Raw genomic sequence first — 23304 nt, forward strand, 5'->3', positions numbered from 1 at the left:
CAGGCTCCTCTGAGCCACCCCTGTGACTCAGTCACAGTCGTATTGTTCTTCCCTTTCCACAGGCAAAGAACAGAAGCAGACCAACATCGAATCCATGAAAATGGAGGCAAGTGTTTTCCTCACCCCCAGGGGCTCTGTGGATCCTGATTCTAGAAGAAAGCCACCTCTCTGACGGACTGTGGCGAGTGTGTGTGAGGGGGCCCGAGGGTGGGTCCCTGCCCCATCTTTGGTTGTCCCCTGTGAGAGGGAGAGGAAGTGGGGGTGGAGGTTGGAAGTCCCCTAGTGAGGCAGCCAGCTCATCCCCACCCCCCCTCCAGGGTTCAAGCACTTCCCCTCACTGCCTTGTTCCTGCGTCCCTCCCTCCTCGGTGGGGTCAACCCCTCTGGCCAGGAACCAGAATTTCTATACTCTGTTTGGGATGAGTGACCCCTCTCAGTTTCCCCTCCAGGAGGAGAGAGCCCTGCAGGCTCTCTGTGCCCACCTTAATACCTGTCTGTCTCTCTGTCCTAGGGCTCCCGGGGCCGACTGCGTGGTGGCTTGGGGTGGGAGTCCAGCCTCCGTCAGCGGCCCATGCCAAGACTCACCTTCCAGGCAGGGGACCCCTACTACATCAGCAAACGGAAGCGGGATGAGTGGCTGGCACGTTGGAAAAGGGAGGTGAGACGCCTTCTATCCCTGGTGTCTAGTGTGGAACTGGCAAACCAAAAGTCAGGGGGACTTCTGTCAGGCCACAGCTGAGACTGTTTCCCCCTAGGGTTAACTCCCAGTGTTTCCAGGAAACTACTACTAGGCAGTATGAAGTTCGGTTGTCCTTTATTGTGTTTATGGGTATGAAGTAGTGCGTGCTCATAAGTAAGCTTCGTGCATGCGGCGCTCCGGTACCTGGGGATGGACTTGATGTTCTGAGAGTGAGACCTGCAGTGCAAGGGCAAGGCAGGGCTCTTGGAAGAGGTGGCATTTGCACTCTTTGAGTGTCTAGAGAAGCATGGACAGTGAGAAATGACTCAGGTACGGGTGACAGCCGTAGCAACGGGGGATCAAGGGCATTTTGACAACAGGTCAGTGAACTGCTACAGCTGTGGTGGACACTGTCAGGTCTGGCGTGGGCACAGGCAAGCATTGTGCTGTTTGTTCTGATAGGAGGACTGGCTGGTGGGATGGAGAGTTCAGTGTGGGGTGCCAAGGAGCTGGAGGCTGGGCCCAGGGCTGCAGACACCAAGAAGATGGGGTCTGTGGAGCCTACTCAGTAGAGGGCAGAGATGCAGAGCCTCAGATTTCCTCAGGAGAGGACAGAGAGACAGAGTCTCCGAATTTCGTGCCCAGAGATTCCAGCGTTCCGGGGCAATGAGAAAGGAAGGGCTACAGCTGTGGGCTTGGGTGTTGCCCCAGGAGACTGGGAGAGGTGTGTCCAGGAGAGCTGGTTTCCCCATCAGTAGCCTCGACCTGGGGGCATGCCCCACAATGGACAAGCTTGAGGGAGCTGGCAGCCACCCAGAGCTGTGAAAGGGCAAGGGAGTGGAAAGCCACAGAAAGACCTAGGCAGCCATTAGTCCTCTGAGATCAGCTGCGGGAAGGGAGGGTGGTAGGCACCACTCCCACAGGGAGGGAAAGGAAGCAGGGTCTTGACCTCAGGTTATAATGACAGTATGTGCTTGCTGGCCCTAGAGAAAGTTCCAGACAAGGGAAGGGGACATGGTTCTGGCTGCCTTATTGTTTCTAGTTCCTTTGGGATCCAGGAAGGCAGAAATCATCCTTCTGAAACTCTGGAGAAAGGGCAGCCTGGCTGAGGTCTGAGAGGGGCAGATGCCTGTAACCCAGAGCACTAAGACTGTGTAGTAGGGCTTCAGATCGCAGGCTGTTCTCTCCCCTCCCGGGACCCTGGGGCTCAGACAAGCTCTGCTTCACCTCTCTTGAGCCTCTGCTCTTGAGCCCTGAGACAAAGGTGCTGAGGTAGTGACCTGGGCCTGGTATCCCTCAAGTATTACATGGAGGCCACCCAGAGCCAAAGTAAGAAACATTTTTCCCACTCCCAGAAAATGAAGTTTTTGTTTTTGTTCTTTAAATCAAATTTAGGTTCTTGCTAAAATTTTAAAAGATTTGAGTGGTCAAGTTGACTCTAGCCAGTAAGTGCACTTGTCACGGAGCCTCACACAGGAAAGAATTCTATACACACACACACACACACACACACACACACACACACACACACACACACACACAGAGAGAGAGAGAGAGAGAGAGAGAGAGAGAGAGAATATCACAGGCAGCACATATATAAACAAATAAATAAGTGTAAACAACATTTTAAAAATTTAAAGTAAGAATATATAAGATAGGTGATCTTGGGAGACTGGAGAAGGAAGATACAAGTTTGAAGCCAGGTTGGTCTATAAGACACCACATGGTTCAAGCTCCTCTCCCACTACACAGCAAGACCCCATCCCCCCCAAAACAAAAATAAGAATTAAAAAAAGGAAGTTAGCAACATTGGCCAGATGTGGTGGTGCATGTTTTTAAAGATTGATTTACTTATTATATATAGTGTTTGCCTACATGTGTGCCAGCAGGCCAGAAGAGGGCACCAGGTCTCACAATAGATGGTTATAAGCCACCATGTGGTTGCTGGGAATTGAACTCAGGACCTCTGGAAGAGCAGCTAGCACTTTTAACCTCTGTGCCATCTCTCCAGCCCTTGGTGCTGCATATTTTTAATCTCAGCACTTAAGAGGGAAAGGCCAGTTGATTTCTTTGAGTTCAAGGCCAACTTTATCTACCTAGGGAGTTCAGGACAGCCAGGGCTATATAGTGAGACCCTGTTTCAGAAGAAAAAAAATTTAGGAACACACACACACACACACACACACACACACACACATACACACACACGCTTCAGCAATTATTAAATGCTTTTCTAGTGAGTCTGCTAGGTTTGGGCTTTGCTTTGCCATCCTAACCAACACAAAGACCTCTAGGTGTTAACAGAAAAGTAGAAAAAAATGGATTCAATTTGAACTATTAGAGGAACCTATGACCTGTAGTGTGGCAACCTCAAAAAAAAAAATGTACTTTCTATCAGTGAAATGAACTCTGTGATCTCCAATGCAATTAAGTCTACAGACTTTAAAAGTTGGATATTTTATTTATTTACATTTCAAACCCTTTCCTGGTTTCCCCTCTGCAAACCTCCATCCCATCCCCCCTTACTCTGCTTCTATGAGGGTGCTCCCCCACCCACCCACCCACTCCTGTCTCACCACCTTACCATTCCTCTACACTGGAGCATCAAGCCTTCATAGGATCAAGGGCCTCTCCTCCCATCCATGCCAGATAAGGCTCCTTCAGCTCCTTCAGTCCTTCCCCTAACTCCTCCATTGGGGTCCCTGTGATTGGTCTGATGGTTGGCTTTGAGCATCTGCATCTGTATTGGTCAGGATCTGGCAAAGCCTCTCAGGAGACACCCATATCAGGCCCCTGTCAGTAAGTACTTCTTGGCATCAGCAGTAGTGACTGGGTTTGGTGGCTGCATGTGGCATGGATCCTCAGGTAGGGCAGTGTCTGGATGGCCTTTCCTTCAGTCTCTGCTCCACTCTTTGACCCTGTATTTCCTTTAGACAGGGGCAATTCTGGGTTAAAATTTCAGATGGGCATGGTCTCTACAGGTTCTCCCTCTCCTTTGTGGGGTATTTCAACTAATGTCATCACCGTGGGGTCCTGGGAGGCTCTTGCTCTCCTGGCATCTGGGACTTTCTGGTGGCTACCCCCAGTTCCCCATCCCCCATTGCTATACACCTCTGTTCAATTTCCTGACCCTTCTCCCCCATCTCCTCCCATACCTAATCCTGCCCCTCTTTTCCCCTCCCCCTCCTCTCTTTCTCCTAAGTCCCTCCCACCCTCTTCAGATCTACAGATCTTAAATGGTGACTACACATCCCTTGATTCTTGATTGGCCACAAGCCCCCAGGGCATGTGGGGAGTGGGGCCAGTACTCGATTAGAGTTTAGGTTTCCTAATCTCAAGGAGTTGGGCTCTAAATGCCACACCCAGCTAGGGACCCAGCAGGACTAACTCCCTGCTGGTGAAACACAGGCAGCTTTGCCGACTACAGAGCGGAACGTGATGGTATCAGCCCACTTCCTTTTTCTTTTCTTTTCTTTTTTTTTTAATTTAATGCATCTGACTATTTTGCCTGCATATGTCTGTGTATCACATGTGTGCTGGGCCCACAGAGGTCAGAAGAGAATGTTGGGTCCCTTGGCATTAGAGTTATGGATAGTTAGTTAAGCTACCGTGTGGGTGCCGGGAACTAAGCCTGGGCCTTCTGCAGAGCAAATGCTTGTTAAGTGCTGAGCTAACTTTCCAGCCCCCAGGCCTGCTTCTCAGCTCTAAGGCTCAATTGGCTCTTCAACCTTTGAGCTTTTCTTCTGATGTTGCTTCCCTGGGCTGGCCTGGTGCCCCTGAAAGCTCACAGCCCCTACATTTCTCAGCAGTGTATTTTGTCTCTTAACTAGGATAACCCTTGGGTTGCCTCCTCTTGATCCTCATGACGCATACCTGCAGCTTTTGGCTTTGGGTTTTGTTTGTTTGAGTGTTTGTCGTTTTCGTTTTCCTATGTAACTAAGGCTCACCTGAACTGACCTGGCCTCTACCTCCAAAGTCGGTTTCACCGTGTGTGCTTTTGCCACCCACCTTCATTTCCCCAATATACAGATTTACAAGAAAAGCTTTCATAAGTCTAACTACCTGCCCTCCCCACTTCCGGCTACACCCCCTGCCCTCTCCACTCCTGATACCCCCTCCCCCATTCTTCAGCACCTACAGCACCTGCTTCCCAGGCCAGCCAGCGTCTCCTAGCCTTGGAATGAGGCACCCACGAAAGCTTTAAAACTTCCTTCAGGCACACTGTCGAGCCCTGTGCCGGAAGCCCTGCTAGCTCAGTGACCTACAGAGAACACAGGGCTCGGACAGGCTTCAGACTAACTCATCAGCTAGAGGCAGCTTTGGGTTCTTAGAGGATGAGCTAGGATTTCAGGGAGTAGAGAGGGGAGCATTTCAGAAAGAGATTGCTTTATTTGGGAAGTCCTCAGGCCTTTCCTGGATGGCAGGGTGAAGCTCAAGTCTGAAGGGCTTGTATGCCCTTCTAGAAGCCTCCATTAGTCCCTACTCTGCATCTGCCTTACCTAGGAGATCTTTTTCACCTCACAAGCTGATTTCCCAGGGATTTAGCTCAGAGGGAGAGCACTTGCCTAGCAAGCAAGGCCTTGGCTTCAGTCTCGGCACCACAGCACCACATGCAGATAGACGCTGCTTTCCCAACCTAGTTTCCCCTTCCTCCAAGCTCGTCATTCACATCTTAGCTATTGGGTAAGAGCTATACTTTTCACCTGTCCATGATTGCTAAGGTGATGCATGCCTTTAATTCCAGCATTCAAGATGTCAAGGCTGGTGGGTCTTTGAGTTCAAGGCCAACCCTGGTCTACATAGCAAGTGAGACCTGTCTGTAAAAGTAAATAAATGCCAGTTTAAGTTGCACAAAATGAACTAATACAGGTGATAAGGAAAGCTGGCCATTTCCTTCATCTCTGACTGGAAATTCTTCCTGGAGAGGGGAAGCTATTGTCTTGGGTCAGCTCTGCTATAATAAAACACCATGCCCTGTTCCAGAACCCACTACAGCTCCCTCATGCCCTAACCCCTATCCGCCTCCAGTCATGCGCACAGATTCTGGCTATTTCCCAAGGTTTCAACCTTGTGACCTCCCAAATTAGCCCAGCATTAGGACTCCATGGTAGATGGTAGGACTCACTCATTAATCCTTTCACCCTGACCAGATTCTAAGTCACTTTAGGGCAGGAGTCCCATATTCCAGACAGGCTCTTGGATATCTGTTATCTTCCCTGACTCCAGCTTGAGGGATGGGCCCTGGCTCAAGTGTCTCTATACTTATCAGGTAATATTGCATAGTGAGAGTAACAATCTGTGGCCTTAAGACCCTGCCTCCACCCAAGGCTGTCCAGCCTGGAATAGAACTATTGCATTCCTGAAGGGGAGGGAGGGAGCTTTGTTCCTAGACCTTAGGGGGCACTTTGCAAGTGATACTTCATCGATTACCCCCTCTGGGGTCTGAGACTAAGCACCAAACTGAGGCCCTTCCCTGCGGACAGACAGACATGCCTGCAGTGGGCTAGGTAGAGCAAGAATCCTAAACACAGAAATGTGTGGCTTAAAGAACGTGCAAACTTTAAAGTTCCTTGACAAGTTGGCATGAACAGGAGCTTGGCTGCTGTCATTATTATGAGATAAGGTTTCTCTATGTAGACCAGGCTAGCTTTAAACTCACAGATATCCTCCTGCTTCTGACTCCCAAGTGCTCGTGTGCCACCTCACAGGCAGATTATTAGTGTGTATGTACCTGTGTATGCCACGGAGTGCACGTAGTGGTCAGGGAACTACTTTGTGGAGTCTGTTTCTTTCTTCCACACGTCCAGGACTTGCCTACATCGGGTCTAGCTGGAAGAGCTGTCTTGCTGGCCCCATCTCTACTAGTTTCTGAGACAGGAGTTTGTAAAACAGGCTATGCTGTCTTGAACTTGCCAGCCCTCTAACCTACTTCCCCAGGGTTGGGATTTTAGGGGTGAGCTACCGTGTCCAGCTGATTAGATCACAGGTTCAAAGCCAGAATGGGTTGCCTAGTGATGTCCTGGCTAGCTTGGGCTACAGAATGAGATACTGTCTCAAAACACACACACACATCTCTCTCTCTCTCTCTCTCTCTCTCTCTCTCTCTCTCTCTCTCACACACACACACACACACACACACACTCACACACACACACACACACACACACACACTCACACACACACACCTCACACACACACACTCTCACACACACACCTCACACACACTCTCTCTTACACACACACACACACTCTCTCTCTCTTACACACACACACTCCCTCACTCATCACACACTCCCTCTCACACACACTCTCTCACACACACACTCTCTCACATACACACACTCACACACACACACTCTCTCTCACACACACACACTCTCTCACACACACTCTCTCACACACACTCTCACACACACACACACTCTCTCACACACACACACTCTCACACACTCACACACACATCCCTCTCTCTCACACACACCTCTCACACACCCTCACACACATACATACATTCTCTCTCACACACACACACACACACACACACATTCTCTCACACACACCACACACACTCTCTCACACACACATACACACATTCTCTCTCACACACTCTCTCTCTCACACACACAGTCTCACACACACACACACACACTCTCACACACACACACACACTCACACACACACACTCTCACACACACACACACACACTCACACACACACACACTCACACACACACACTCACACACACACTCACACACACACAGACACACACACACACACACACTCACACACACACACACACACTCTCACACACACTCTCACACACACACACACACACACACACTGTTTGCTGTATACACGTCACAGTTTTCTGGCTGTGGGTCAAAGCCTGCCTCACAAGTTTGTGCTTCTGTGACTGGAGCCATTCTGTAGTCTCATTTTACAGTTTGGTTTTTCACTTACAATGAGACTGGCCAGTTTAGCCACATAATTACTAGAATATTTCCACTGTATGAATTGTCATGCTTTTATTTAACCAGACTCTTACTTATGCCACAGTCCTTTGCTATCCAGGCATGCTGGGGCAGTACCCTTCCTTGGTTTATGTGAGCAAGGCCTTAGGTAGCCCAGGCTGGCCCAAGCCTGGTATGTGGTTGGATATCCTGTTAAGTTCCAGCCCTTTCTGCCTTTACTTCCTAGGTGCCTGGATTATTAGTTGGGTGCTAGGGATTGAAGCAGGGTCTGCTTGCACGCTAGGGGTAGCCAGCTTCTTCCTGCTTCTGTTTGTCGGTAAGACATACCCCTAGGAAAAGAAATCCAAGCAGGAGGAATGTGCATTTTGCATTTTACAAAATCCGTCAAGTTGCTAAGAAAGAGCTGCCTGAAATTCAACTTTGGTGCCAGTTAGTTAGCGGCTGAGTTCTGCTGATGGAGTGGGTGGGACAGGGCATCTCGTTATGACTCTAATTGTCACTCCCCAGAGGGTAAGAGACCCTCGGTTATCTTTTCATATGTTTATCGACCATTTGTGCTGCAGCTTCTGCTTCTGGGGGTTTTAACAAATGTGAACTCCATTTGCTTTACAACCTGGGCTTGTGACAGACCGCTTCCTGTCTGCCCAGGAAGAACAGCCGGTGAGTGTCCAGAGGGTCACCTATTGCTGGGCCATACGCCATTTAATAAGCAATTACCCTGTAGCACCCCGGGGAAGGGCGCCTTCTGTGAGAGGCTGTGGAAGATGAGGTGGGTAGTAGGTGTGATCTCCTCAGCAAAGGAGCAGCCAGTGGTGTGGGTGCTTCTCGACCCCATTTTCCTCACTCTTGGGTAGGAGCATTTGCAGCTGAGACACCAAGTAGCTTTACCAAAAGGCTGAGTGCTTCTCCCAGCCCTGCTTCCCTGTGCCCTCGCCCCACCCTTGACTGGCTGTTTCTCAGGACTGCACATCTGAAGCTGAAAAATTGGATTAGGATAATGTTGGGATGGGATTCCGGAAGCCTGGTCTTAGCTTCTGCTCCAGATTAGTTGATCAGTTCAGTTCCCTGATTTCTAGTGTGATAGAAATAGATTGCCCAATTACAGGAACTCTAGACATTTATCATCTGGGTTGGGAAGGGCTGGAGTCAGGACCCACGGCTCCCTCTGATACCTGTACTACTTGAAACGTCAGTGCTAGATTAAATATCTGAGCGAGCCTCAGAGCCCACCACCTCCTAGAGATGTGCAGATGGAGCACCCTCAGGAGAAGGATTATAAAATAATCAGTAGATTACTTTTGCTCTCCCTTCTTCATGGCTGTGTCCCTCCCTTCTCTATTGTTTTAGACAGATCCTAAAGACCCAGAGCTGAATATGGAGGCTCATGACTACAGTCCCAGTACTCAGGAGGCAGGGGCAGATGGATCTCTGTGTTCGAGACCAACCTGGTCTATATAGTGAGTCCCAGGCCCATCAGAGCTACACAGTCACAGGGAGACCCTGTCTCAAGAACAGAAGATGCATAAACTAAAACCACCCTGGCATGCTGGCACATCCGCTGGCACATCTACAAGTGTAATTTAAGGGGTGGAGAGAGGCTTGGACGTTAGGAGTGCTGACTGCTCTTGCAGAAGACCTTTCTGTCTCTGGCTCCCACATGCGTAGGTTTGCAAGGCTTATTCCAGCTCCAAGGGATCTGCCGGCCTCGGCCTCTGCAGGTTCTAGTCCCAGCACCCATCCAAGTGCAGCTCACAACTGCCTGTAACTCTAGTCCCAAGGGATCTGGCTGGGGCTCCCTGTCTGGCTTCCATGGTCACTGCATGCACATGATGCACAGACATACACACAGGCAAAACACCCAGAAGAGACAGAGGGCTGGGGTTGTGGCTTAGATGGTAGAATGATTACCCATCATGCAGGAAGCCCTGGGTTCTATTCCTGGCACCGCACAGACTGAATGTGGTGGTGCTCACTTTGAAGTGATGGATCACTTAGGAGGGAAGAGGCAGGAGGACCAGAAGTTCAAGGCCAGCCAGAGCTACACAACACTGTCCTAAACACTTGGGCATGGTGTTGCACATTTACCTGCAATCTCAGCACTCAGGAGACAGAGGCAAAAGAAGCATTGCAAGTTCTAGGCCAGCCTGGTCTACTTTGAGTTCTACACCAAGTAAGACTTTCTCAAAAAAACAAAAACAAAATAAGCAACCAGGAAAACAAAACAAAACCCACATGATTTTTTTTTTTTTTTTTTTTGTCCGCTGCCCAGGGGAGGTCCCAGTGATGTTTACTCTTGGGGAGAGCGAGCCCTCCGATTCTTTAGCTCCACAAAGAATTCTGTGTTTTAGTAGAGAGAGTTAACAAGCTTAGCTCAGGATTGACTAAAGACGCAGCTTATTGTGCTAGTGGCCCAAGAGACAAATGACACAGACTGTCCCAGAGACACATGCCGTATGGTAGAGGAGGCTGCCAGGCTCTGAGCAAGGCTGTCTTACAGGCAGAGCTGATCTGAGCTGTGTGGAGCAGAGGACCACAGCTTGGGGGAGGGGCAGGGTTGCTTGAGAAAAACATCCTGGAAGAGGCTTCCTTGGAGACAATTCGGAACTGGAACAACCATGGGCAGAGAGGAGAGAGGGACATGCTGACGTGTTTGAGACAGCAAGAGACATGGTACAGGGTTAGGAGGGTATGTGAGGAGAGAGAAAACTGCTGGTTACATCACAGGGACCTCCCTGCCATGGTGAGAAATTTGGGCTCAGTCTGCAGCTGTGAGCAGAGAGGACCCGGCTGCATTTTAACATGATTTAATGTGATCTAAGAGGACTCAGAGAGGGGTATGCAGGAGCAGAGGAAGTGAAGATGGCGCTACATTTAACCTTCACTGAGGGTGAGGTAGGAGGGGCAGAACTACAGCGTGGGCTACAGGTTAATACCCTGGCACATCAAAGTAAGGACATGGTTGGGGTTTTTGTTGTTGTTGTTTTTGTTTGTTTGTTTGTTTTGTTGTTTTTGCTTGGTTTGGGGAAGGCTGCTTTCTCCAGTAGCTGTCACAGACCATGAGTGACTGTGGGGACAATCAGAAAAACAGACCCAAAGCAAGGAAAGCAAGACCGAGGCAGGGAGAGGTTTCTGGCTCACCAACAGGTGGGCTTCCTGAGGAACTGCTGGGCCAGCCCCAGCACAGAACATTTCTCCTTTTGTTTTTGCTCTTTCTGAGGAGGGTCTGTCTAAGGTCGTCAGTTCAGGCTGGCCTTGACAAGCCAAGGGTAACATCCAACTCTTGATCTTCCTGCCCTGTCTCTAAAGTGCAGGCATTACAGGTGTGAGCCGCCACCCACCGGGCCTGGGGACCCTTCTCAGCTGTCCCAGCTCTTCCTCACGTCAGCCGGCACCGGCCTTTCGGGTTTCACACGGCAGCTGCAAGGAGTGCAGTATTCTTGTTGGCAGCGCCACAGCACTCTACGCTCTATGTTACCACATAACTGCCACTCTTCCCAGCCTCCATCAACCGAGAGGCAGCGCCTGTGTCTGTTTGTATCCCAGCTCAGACGGCCTGAACAAAAAGAACAATTCATTCCTCTGTATGTTTAAAAACTGATGCCGTTGGCAAGGGAACTGGGTGGGTCGGGGGTGGGGGGTAGCAAAAGTTCAGACAGCAAACATTTAGGTGAACTTACTTTTTACATCCCAAGGATGCGGACAGAAGCCAGTGCTCAGCTGGGTGTGCCGTCTGTCCCACTAGCCTGAGGTAGAAGGATCTCCTGAGCCTGGAAGTTGAGGCCAGGAGCGGGACTCTAACAAAACTGTAGCAGCAGCAGCAATGGAAAGAGTATGTGTTGTTCTGCATCACCTGGGCAGGCATCCGAGACCTGTTCTGAGCGGTGGAAACCAGTCTCTGGGCAGTGCCTAAGCAGCCTGGGTATCAGCCCTGACCCACGGGCCTGGGCTTACTCATGTTTGGGAAATCACTAGGCCTGTGAAATGAACAGCACTGAACCTAGCCCAGAGCCCCCAAGGCTGCCTCACTTTCATGGAGGGGTCCTAGCTAAGCACTAGGGTCACCAGGAGCTGTTTGTTTAACCCGCCTGGGGCAGATTAATCACGTTGGGGACTGAGTGGCAGCTCAGGTCTTCAGGTGATTGGAAGGCGCCGCTGCTGGGGTTGTAACTCTCACTTTCTAAGCCTGGGGGGTGGAGAGGCCGGAAAGGACCCCGGCTTTGATTTAAATTTCCTCTTCCGGATGGAGATGGAGGCCACCCCGTCGTTTTCTGGCAATAGCCAAGCTAGCCTTCTGGGCTCCTCCCATCGTCTTTGGACCCTGAAACTTGGGAGAGTCTGCATGCCTGAATCAGAAGGGTGGTCCCTCTGCCTCTTCCGCTGACCCCTGGATTCTGGAGAAAGGGTGGGGGAGGGGCAGTACACTGCGTTCCTCTTGGCACACTCTCCCTGCTGGGGGGTGATTAGCACCTCTCTGCAGACTCAGGTTTCTCCAGGGTCACAACGTCCACTTGAGCAAACTTACCTTCAGTTCTCTCTGCCCAAGTGTTAGCCCCTCTTGCTTCCTTAGATCCCATCTGTATTGAGTAGATGGTGTCTCTAGACCCGTTAGGCTGGTTAGAGAAGCTAGGTAGTCACTTAGAATCCTGTCATCACTGTCTGGTGAGGCCTGGGTCTGTGCAGCATAGCCTCCCCAACCCTGAAGTCTCCTCAGTCTCTCTTGCCCAGGCCCTCAGACGTAGGCATCCGAGGAGCAGTGCAGACCTAGCAGCCCTGGCACAGCAGGTCAAAGTGAGGCTGGTTTGGGGCCTGGCTCCAGAACTGCAGGGAGGTGGGCAGAATATGGCTGGTCAGGGTGGCAGGAGGAAGAGGTAGCAGGAGCCCACAGGCAGACCTGGTGGATTGGGGTTTCCAAGCATAGGGATGACTGAGGGGATCCAGGGAGCTCGGTAGGGCTGGGGAATGCTTGGGCCAGATGCACAGGATGGACAGAGTCAAGGAGTCAGCAAGAAGGAAGGACTGGCTTTTAGCTCTGCATTAGATGCTGCTCATGAGAATTCTCTCAAGTCCAGCAGGTCCAGGCCACTGCCTGTCTCTAAGGACAAATTAATTTGGCTTACCTCATGCTTCTCACACCCTTCCTCCAGCCGCGTACTACCAGGAAGATAGTGCCATGGCAGGTGAGCTGTAGATCTGCCCGTCCTGCCCGAAAAGCTTGGAGGTTCTGTCTATTCCTGGTTTACATCCCTGGAATTCTCCTGCCTTTGCTGGCTCTGGCAGCCTCTGATTTCCCTCTGCACATGTAGGAAGCATCACTACCACATAATTTACCACCTAATTGCATGCTGTCTTGAATGAGGGCTGTGGTTTGTGTGTGGTGGGTCCTGGACACACAGGCTGTGAGTAACAGGAGCGCAGCTCATCGCTTCCACCTTCTTTCCCAGCCCTCACCCCAGGGCTCCTCCCCAGCCTGGCCACTGCAGGCACTCCAGACTCAGCCATCTTGGTGTAGGTGGGTTTCAGACAGACTCACAGTTGGCTCCAGAAAATGGATCTGGTTACTGGGGCAGGGTGTGTGATGTTGGGGCCAAATGCTACTCTTAGGAGCTGGGATCAAGGTTCTAATGCAGGGCCCAGGTCCAGGCTGGCTATGTAGAATCAATCGGGCTGGCACCCCATAGTTGCCATGGTGACCCTTTCACTCTACCTTTGAAGATGGATTTCTCTTTTAGCTTGAGTGATCTGTGCTACCTTTCTGCACTCACTGGGAAGCAGGCTTCCCAGCCCCCACCCTCTGCCCTCCACCACAGGGAACAGCTTATTCATTGCTTTGATTTCAACACAGGGCCTAGTCAGACAGTAGCCAGAGGTACAGCGGCCCTCCTGGGACCCCTGCATTTCGATGCATGAGTGACCCTCTTTTCTAGACCACTTTCTCCTCAGTTGGTGACTCTGACCCTTCTGGTGGTCCCAGTCCTCTCGAGGACTCAGTTACTCCCTGATAACCAGCCCACAACCTGAGCTTTCTGAAGCCCCCACACTTGGCTGATGTTAGAATTACCTACAGTGGTTTTAAAAAGAGCCCTGGCCTCCATTCGAGCCTACCGATCCCAGTTGGCAGGGCCTGGCCATCTGTATTTTTAACTCCCTCTCTGGTGATCTTGATGGGGTTAAACCCCAGCGAGTGTGGGCGTTTTCTAGCAGGGTCACCTGTGAAGGACTAAGGGAGAAGAGAAGATGTACTGCCCAATAGACTTGCTGGCCTTCCTGGGCTCCCAGGAGCCCCTGGCTGCTTAGCAGGTGTTTCCTGGTCCCATTGGTTAAGCCAAGTCTTGACCCCCACCTCATCCTTTAGGGGAAGCTGGGAGGGAGAGAATGACAGGAAAGGGGAGAAGTTGCCATAACAACTAGCTCCAGGCAGAGGCCTCCCTTCCAGGGGCTGGTACTTTACCCCAGCCCTGGTGGTTGCCATGGAGACGAAGTACTGAGGGACAGGGGAATATTTACCCCACTTGAACAGTAGTCAGAAGCTGCCAGAAGGCAGCCCATCTCCAGGTGGGAGTCTTGGCCCCCTGTCAACTTTGTGTCCCCCAGCCCAGCCTTTGCTCTCCTGGTGAATGTCTGACACTTTCTCCTGCTTGGTTGCTCTCTCTGTGGCTGTCTCCTTAGCAACAAGTCCTGCTAACTCCACACTGTTGGCTCTGAGGCTATTTTTAGCTTCACTGCCAGCAGCTCAGTCCTGGTCATTTGCTTGCCGCCTCCATATGGGTTGCACAGGAATAGGAAAACGAACATTTCCTGGCAGCTTTGGAGAGCCCTAAACCAGGACTCCTGGCAATCATTAGAATGTCTGCCTGCTATGGACAGGATCTGCCTGCAGCTGGAACGCAGGGATGCATGTAGACAGAGGACACTCCTGAAGCAGTGTTGCATTCAGCTGCATTACTCCTCCTCCGTGGCTAGCTCTGCCCCTAATTTCCACAGAAGCATTACTCCTCCTCCGTGGCTAGCTCTGCCCCTAATTTCCACAGAAGCAGAGGAAGGTTCTGTGTCTGCCCTCTAGGGAGCTGTAATCTTGTGGAGATGATGAGTCCAGCCCTCTTCCTAAGAGGCAAAGCCAATGGCAGGGAGCAGGATAGGAGTGGGAGATAAGGCACAGTGGGGAGAGCTATGGGGGGAGGGGGGTTTGAGAAGCCCTATCCAGAACTTTCTGTGATAATGGGTTTGTTCTGTATTCTGTGCATGTATCCAGAATGGTGGTTCTTCAGCATGTATAACAAGGCTGATGCAACTGAGGAACCGCAGCTTAATTCTTAATTTTAATTCACTTAACTTACACACAGCTAGCTGCTACTTACACGGACAGCCCAGAGTTAGAGGAACTTTGTTGGTGGAGAAAGCGGGTAAGCTCACCTAAAAGTTAGCCAGGGTTTCCACTGGCGGAGGCTGAAAGGGAAGGGCCCTGTGGGAGTCAGCAGCAGGTGGGTTCAGGGTGGAGCCGTGAGCTGTTATCAGGGAGACCTCTAAGTTGTGGGGGGCCTTGAATATCACTTGGCGTGCTGGCTGCTTCACATCGAGGCTTCTGCGGACCGAGGGGCAAGTTCAGAGCAGACACCCATTCACAGGGACCTCACAGCCTCTGCTGTGTCTCCAGGTCTGGTGTCTACAGTGAGTGCACGTGGGCAGAAGGAAGAGAAGGGGTAGGACTTCCCAGTGGTGCCTGTCCCGAGAGTGAAGGCAGCAATAGAATCTCTTTCTTCCCTAGGTCACTGCATTCTACAGATGCTGAGCTCAGAGCCAGGGTTTGTCAAGCTGGTGTTAGCGACCCGACCCGTTTCACCACTGACGTCCAGGCAGTACTGCTCTCTGCTTAATGATATGGCCCGGAGGCTCATCTTATCTCTGCAGCTGGAAAACCAAGTTTTCCCAGTTTAGTGCTTTAACGTCCCAGGAAAGCAGCGTACAGGAGAAAGGAAGCTTCCTGACTCGTCAAGGATACACACTCTTTGCCACTTGGAGCACGATACTGGTCATGGCGCTTTCTGGCAGTTTACTGGTATGAGTGTCGTCCACTCGAAAATGTAACAAAAGGAAGTTTGTCTGAAGAATACCTGAAGGCCAGATGTAGCAGTACACACCTGTAGGAAGATGAGTTCAAGGTTAGCCTTGGCTACGTAATGAGTTAGAAGTCAGCATGGCTTGCAGCCAAGCTAAGGAGCAGGAAATTTTTTTTTTTTTTTTTTTTTGAGAGGTCTGAGGTGTTGATTGGGCCTGTGGAGATGGCAGTGAGCAAGTCTTTTATGGTCCTTGATTTCTGAAAGGTCAGAGGGCAGCAAGAGGAGTCAATTCAGGACTTCCTTCCCTTCCAGGGGTGGGAAGGTGCTAGGGAACAAACCAGGGTTTGAGAATGTGGTCCGCCATGGAGCTACACCACAGCCCCAAGCTCACGGCTTCTCCTTTCGGCTTCTCCTCCCGGCTTGGGCGGCCTAAACAGGTACCACTATGACAGTGTTGAAAGGTGCACTGGGGCAGTGGGGCTCACTGGGGGAGCAGGGAATGGCTCCTTTTTTAGGGAATTTTGTACTCCTAAGATTTTTTCTTTTTTTTTTTTTTTTTTTTTTTTTTTTTTTTTTGAGCCAGAGTCTCACTCTGTGGCCCAGGCTAGCCTCAAACATGAAATGACTTACTAGAAGTGATCTCCCAGTCTCTCTGTCTCCTGTGGGAGCCATGGGGGAGGAGTTGGGGGGATGGGATTACAAAGTGCACCATGAGACCTGGCCCTGGACCCTTAAATTTGACGTGGGGAAAGTCTTTTCAGTTGCCCACCTGCTCTGATGGTCTCCGGAAGGGTGAGCTGGAGGGTTCTCCTTCCTGGTTCGTCCCTTCACCTCTACCTGCGCCTGCATCTGTTCTAGCTGGTATGTCCCAGCTCACTGGCTGGGAGCCAGGCACCTGGGGTGTTACCTCACTGTCTTTAGGATGCTGGTTTTCCAGGCTCCCGAGGGCTGATGTCATCACCCTGTTTTGCAGAGGAGAAAACCGACATCTTGGGGTTAAGTGGTCTGTGTCAAGGTCGTGGCAGTGGGAGCAGGTCTTCCACCAGCGTTCCAGACAGATAGCGGCCCCCCACTGAGGCATTCTCCTTCAGTTCTTTGTTCTAATTGCAAACTGACTCCTGGCTAATCTTTGTAAAATACCCATTCACCTTGTTTTTCCAAAACATCTGCCCTGTTACAGACTATCTCCACTCAGTGATTAACATCATTCTCACTACTCAGCCTTTTAGCTGTAGTCAAAACTGAGAGGGTGGGTCTTGCCTCCTACCTGCTTGCTTCCTCCAAATCCTGTTCATCTTCTGATCTCTCTTGTCCTACCTATCTCTCACCCACATCCTCCATTTGATGCAGCCTTGTGTTAACTGCTTGGTGGTTTGGGTAGTTACCCACATAGAGTTTGCTTTTCAGTGATTTTTCTCTCCTATCTCCTCAAGTCAAGTGGAATCTATCAACTTCCTGAGAGCAGGAACAAGTGTCTATGTCTGTATCTGATGCTTCAGCCCTCTAAGGGAGGGGCAGGGATGGTGCGTGTGTGCCTTTGCTTAGGAATGAAATGGCCTCAGCTTCACCTGGTGGTTCTAGGAGACATCAGCACGAGCGTGTGAGTGTGTCTATTCCATAATTGTTGAGACAGAGTTTTGTGATGTTCAGGCTGGCCTTGAACTTGTGTTAGTCGAGGATGACCTTGAGTTTCTGATTTCTGGTCTCCCACATCCTAGGATTACAGGTGTACTTCACACCACGGGTTTTAACAGCTGCTGATGCCTTGGCTGTGAATGAAGGCCTTGCTCTTAACGAACAGAAAAATGAGTCAACCAAGTTAGGCACACAGTGTGACCTGGGGGACTGGGCGGGAAGAAGTTTTCAATGTCTACTTGTCAACCACGCTTTTAAAGCACCCCCCCCATTCACCTGTAGTGTGGTGATGGGGTTTAATTCTCCAGCAGTTATTGTTCCGGGGCTCCCTCAACCTGCGTGGGACACCTTCTATCCACTTACATCAACGTTCTTTCCCTAAACTGCGTTTCATAAGCTCCGCGTTTCCCTGAACTCCGAGCCTCATCTCTAATCTGTAAACTCGCTTGCGCGCTCCCGCACTCACTCGCTCTTTTTTTTTTCCTCTGTTCTTGCTTCTGCGAAACTCACTTTCTGCAACTTTCTCCCGGCACTCTCAGGCTGTCTGAAGCCAGCGCTCTTATCCCACCACCGCTGCTCTGGGTCCCTCGCGGCGGGCACGCACCCTGCCTCCCCCAGGGTCCCCCTTCCCTATGCCACCCGCCCCCCCATCCCTAGAGTTGGGGGAAGGGGGCAGAGCTGCCCGTCCGATAGCGCTGGCTGGAGGGGCGGGGCCCTGGGAACGGACTGGCCAGCCTCGCCCCCAGGCCCCCCGCGCCCCTCGGGCCGGGGTGAGGGGCTGGCCCAGCGCCAGCGTAGGAGGCCGGCCCCCTCCCCCGGCCCGCGCGTAGCCAACCAGGAAATCCAGTGGGGCCCACGTGACCTGGAGTTCTAGACAAAGAAAATGTTCCCTCCCTCCCCCCCAGCGCCCCCTCCCCCTCCCTCTGGCCCCCTCCGCCCCCAGCCCCAACGCCCCCTGCCCCTCCCCCCAGACGGGCAGCTATTTACAGAGCTTCGGGCCGGGGCTCACACCTGAGCTGTACTGCAGAGGGGCTGCACCTGGCCTTATGGGTAGGTTCCTGGACAGAGTCCTGGGGATACCGGGGGCGGGGAGGTGGTGGGGGTGGTGGGAGGATCCCCGCAGCCCTTAGTGTTGCAAAGAGTCAAGTTAGCCTCCGGCCCAACTGAGTTCCGGGGTTGCTGGTTTGGGTCGCCCCACTCACTCGAGTTTAGGAGCTTCAAGGCCTCACTCGTCACTGGTCTCAATTGTCACCTGGCATGCTCAGGGCACAGAAAGATCAGCCCGGACAGCGGTTACTGCAGGCTGGGAGCAGACGTCCGGGTTGAAGACAGTAAAGGACTGGAGTTAGGTTGGAAGCAGCCTGGGCTGTCCTGGTGGCTTGATGGGTTCCTGGTAGTTTCTGATGTGTGCTTTCTTGGGGGACCATGTTGGCCTCAAGGCCCTACCAACTCTAGGCCTCTGGAGAGAGACAGTTTCCTCCCATAGTACACCCCAATATTCCTGTATCACTAGGCCAGCAACCAGAAAAGGAGTGGTGAGTTATGGTAGGGACTAGTGCGACCTCAGGGTCCTGGAGGTAGCCTGGTGTTTTGTGACACTAAGATAGCCCAAAGCCGCGTGGGTTTGGCGGCAGAGGCAGACCTCCTGACCTTTGGAATGGGAGTCGCTGAGAGAGGTAGTGCGGGTACAGCTGCCTGAGGAGGTGGAACTGGACAGAGAAGCTGTAGGCTGGAGTTACCAGCGGCTTCTTGGGCCGGAGGAACTCTAGGCCAAGTGGCTTCCTTAAGCTATGGGTATGGGGGGATGGTGTTGTGCCCCTCTTGGACGCTGCCCAGTTCCAGGGCTTAGAGACCAAATGCTAGAGCCCCTAGTTAACCCTTCCCTTTCCTATTGTCTGCTTGGGGTGTAGAGGTAGTGAACGTGGGAAGGAGGGTGGTTGTACTGCCAGGCTGACTATTCTAATGAGCCCCTCCCCCACCGGCCGCGCAGCCCCCTCTTCCCCTTTCCTCTGGCCTCCTGCTGCTAACCCCCTCTACCGCGCTGGTCCTGGTGGAGGCCCCTTTCCTCTTTGCTAGCCCAAGCTGTGCTAGGCACATGTTCTGTGCTGGTGGGTTGGGGATGCTGTAACAGCCATCAGCAGCGGCATCTGACAAGCTGGGGAAGTTGTGGGAGAAGAATTTTCTCGAACTGTGGTGAAGGGTGAGGAGAAAGACAAAGGAGCTGTGGGGGAATAATGAGGGTGGTGGCAGGCACGACTCCCTTAGAGACCTGGTGGCCTGGGAAGGAGCCTTTGCCTACCAGCTATTCCTTGCTGTGGAAATGGTTGCAGGCAGGCCCTTTCCTCTGCAAGCCGCATGCCTCGGGCTGGCTGAGGCGCTGCAACGCAGGGTCTCTGGGTCATTGGAGACAGCTGCCTAAGTTGGATCTGGTGTGGTTGTCAGAAGTTCTAGAAGGCATGATGGGAGGAGAGAGGCAACATCTGGGCAGGGGTGTAACTCTGTGTGTAACATCTGCCGAGGATCCAGAAGAGGAAAAAGGAGGACTGGTTCCAAAGCCAAACCTTGGTGCACCTCCTTGGGGGAGGTGATAGCTAGTTGTTGCAAGGAAGGGGAAAGCAAGCCCGCCAGGTGAGGGTGGGGCTGGGGAAAGTTGAGTAACTGCCCTGCATTCCTTCCTAGCCCGAGCTAACTTCCCAGCTGTATCATTCCATTCGGATTTGTTGAACCAATAGTAAGCACTTAAAATCACCACCCTTGCGTTTTATTTAGGGATCACAGGAAGTTGGGTTGTTGCCCCGAGGCAAGAACATGAGGACTGGAGCAGAATGGTACCAGATTACTCACCTAAAAGGTGACCCTGTGAGCCGCTCCGCACAGCCTGGCAGGCGTGCGTTGACAGCCGGGGCCAGCAGCCTTGGAGTCCTCAGGTTCTTAATCAGGTCAGGAAAATGACCAGAAACCCTGCAGTGGAGACGTGAGGCCGGGCCAGTCAGCTGCCTTTGAGTTGCCATGCGTGTAAGGGCAGTTCTAAAACTCCCAACTACATTCTTTTTTTTTTTCAAGAGGGATTTCAAGGTAGCCCAGGTTGGCCTCCCAATTAGCAGTTCTGCCTGTGTGGGGATTCTAGGTGTGTATGCTACACTTGGCTTCGAGTTGTTTTCTGATCACTAAAAAAAAAATATTTTTAAAAAGTTACCTTTATGGATCTGAGTGCGCTCCCTGACCCCGAGGCATGGATGTTTAGTCTTTAAGAGCGAGTTAGCTTTCATTGCTCCGGGTTCTAGGGTAGAAAGTGAGCTTTGGTGGAGCACATGGCGGCGGCATGCACGAGGCTCCGGGTTCCGTGGTTGGGCCGAGTTGAAATACACGCCTGCGATCCCGAGGGAGGCAGACGCTGGCGGGTCTCTTGGGTTTGAGACCAACCAGGTCTACTAAATCCCAGAACACCCAGGGCTACACAGAGAAATCCTGTCGCCAAATCCCCAAAGGGTCATGGTTCCTCTCCCTGCTCTGTCCCTTCTGATATAGTGAAGATAAGTGCAGAACCTTGAGTTTTGGAGGACACGTGCCCTAGGTAGAGTGTGCCTAAATGGAGGTGAGCTGTAACGGTCCCCAGAACTTGGTATCAAGCCTGCACTTTCTAGGGATCCTTGAGCAGGGGTTTGTTTTACTTCTGTTTGGTTTTATTGGATGTTTTATTTACATTTATTCTTTCATTGGATATTTTTTCATTTATTTACATTTCAAATGTTATCTCCTTTCCCAGTTTCCCATCCACAAACCCCCTATCCCAACCCTCCTCCCCCTTCTCCTATGAGGGTGTTCCCCCACCCAACCAACCACCCCTTCCCACCCTGACATTCCCCTACACTGGGGGTCCAGCCTTGACAGGACCAAGGGCTTCTTCCATTGGTGCCCAACAAGGCCATCCTCTGCTACATGTGCAGCTGGAGCCATGGGTCTGTCCATGTATAGTCTTTGGATGGTGGTTTAGTCCTTGGCAGCTCTGGTTGGTTGGTATTGTTGTTCTTATGGGGTTGCGAACCCCTTCAGCTCCTTTAATCCTTTCTCTAACTTCAAGTTTGTTTTTGTTTTTTAATGACAAGGTCTGTCTTTTGTAACTGGCCATCTTGGAACTCGCTCTATAGACCAGGCTGGCCTCAGACTCACAGAAATCCACCTGCTTTCCAAGTGCTGGGATTAAGGGCATGCACCAGGGTGCCTGGCTTTGAGAAGGAATTCAGCTCACAGTCCTTTGTCTGAGATAGAGGGAGGGACAGGACCTTTCAGTGAGAATAGGTGAGGTTCGGCTTGTTGTTGGCAGCATGGCAGAGACAGCTCCTGATCCAGTGTACTGAGCTAGTGATCGAGCACGTGTGACAAACAGCACAGTTTGCTGGCTGCATGGGAACAGGCATTTACAGAGCCTTATGTCACACTGTCAGAGATGTACTCTAAGTCACCTAGAAACTGGTGGGTGGGAAGGATTTGATTGTCAAAAGAAACTGAAGGGAAACCCGGAAAGGTGCACTTTCTCGGTTGGGAAGCAAGACAGAAAGAGTTGGATCCTAGATCCTTGCCTGAACAGTGGTGTACAATTAATCTATGACAAGTCAGCCCTTGTGGTATATACCTGCAATCCTAGAATTTAAGAAGTAGAGGCAGGGGCTGGAGAGATGGCTCAGCGGCTAAGAGCACTGACTGTTCTTCCAAGGTCCTGAGTTCAAATCCCAGCAACCACATGGTGACTCACAACCATCTGTAATGGGATCTGATGCCCTCTTCTGGTGTGTCTGAGGACGGCTACACTGTCTTCACTGTACAACTACAGTGTACTCATATACATAAAGTAAATCTTAAAAAAAGAAAAGAAATAGAGGCAGGAGGACCGAGAGTTCAGGATCATTCTCAGCGACATAGCAAGTTTGAGACCAGCCTGGACTATGTGAGATTTGGCCTCAAAAGATCAGAGGGTAGACACTGGGCCGAGAGGGAGGTTTCCCCGGAGGCAGGAAGGAAAGCTGAGTAGGCCTTCTTCCAGCTTCAGCTGTTTTTATTCACATGGTGAGCTGCTTGGGTTGTTAGAGTAAAGCCACTCTCTCTAGACCACTGATGGGCTGAAGGTCCCTGAGTCTCACGTAGCCTTGCTCGTTCCGGGAGGGGTCAAGATGACTTCTGCCCGCATTTCCCCAGGCTGAGAAGAAAGCCAAGGTGATTGCAGTAATGAATGCTGTGGAGGAAAACCAGGCCTCTGGGGAGTCCCAGAAGGTGGAGGAGGCCAGCCCTCCTGCAGTGCAGCAGCCCACGGACCCTGCATCTCCCACTGTGGCCACCACCCCTGAGCCAGTAGGGGCTGATGCTGGGGACAAGAATGCTACCAAGGCAGCTGATGACGAGCCCGAGTATGAGGTGAGCAGTTTGTTCTCTAGCAGCCTTGACCAGCTCTCTCCTGGGCTGCCAGCTCTTACTGGCTGCTTCCAGAATATCAGTTCCTGGATTGGCTTTGTAGACCTGATGCTCTCATGGGCCCCTGCCTTCCCTCAGATTCCCAGGACTAGGGTCGAGCTCTGGGAGGTTTCAGGGTGACTGGCACTTAGGACTGCTGTGTATTGACTTTTGCTCCTTGGGGCTCCAGGATGGCCGGGGCTTTGGCATTGGAGAGTTGGTGTGGGGGAAACTCCGGGGCTTCTCCTGGTGGCCAGGCCGAATTGTGTCTTGGTGGATGACAGGCCGGAGCCGAGCAGCCGAAGGCACTCGCTGGGTCATGTGGTTCGGAGATGGCAAATTCTCAGTGGTGAGTCGGGCTTGGTGGTTAGGAGGTCGGGGGAGAGAATTAGGGGTCTTGGTCTTGTGGCCTGGTTTCTGCTGGGTGCCGTCTGGAATGCGGGCAGCAAAAATGCACTCTGCTTGCCCTCCTTTTAGTGGAAGAAGCCATAGCTAGCCATCACTGAGCTGAGCAGAAAGCG

At 51.7% G+C, this 23304-nt stretch overlaps 1 protein-coding gene across 1 annotated transcript in view; it reads left to right on the forward strand.

Moving 5' to 3' along the window:
* The window catches only part of Dnmt3a (DNA methyltransferase 3 alpha), a 101267-nt gene that overhangs the window by 66149 nt on the left and 11814 nt on the right, over nucleotides 1–23304 (forward strand). The window contains exons 8-11 of the mRNA XM_032908615.1: nucleotides 63–106; nucleotides 511–657; nucleotides 22532–22747; nucleotides 22974–23132. Of these exons, the coding sequence (XP_032764506.1) occupies nucleotides 63–106; nucleotides 511–657; nucleotides 22532–22747; nucleotides 22974–23132 (566 nt within the window). The remainder of the gene's footprint in view (nucleotides 1–62; nucleotides 107–510; nucleotides 658–22531; nucleotides 22748–22973; nucleotides 23133–23304) is intronic.

This window comes from Rattus rattus, chromosome 7, assembly GCF_011064425.1.
Source record: "Rattus rattus isolate New Zealand chromosome 7, Rrattus_CSIRO_v1, whole genome shotgun sequence".
In the NCBI taxonomy this organism is placed as follows: Eukaryota; Metazoa; Chordata; class Mammalia; order Rodentia; family Muridae; genus Rattus; species Rattus rattus.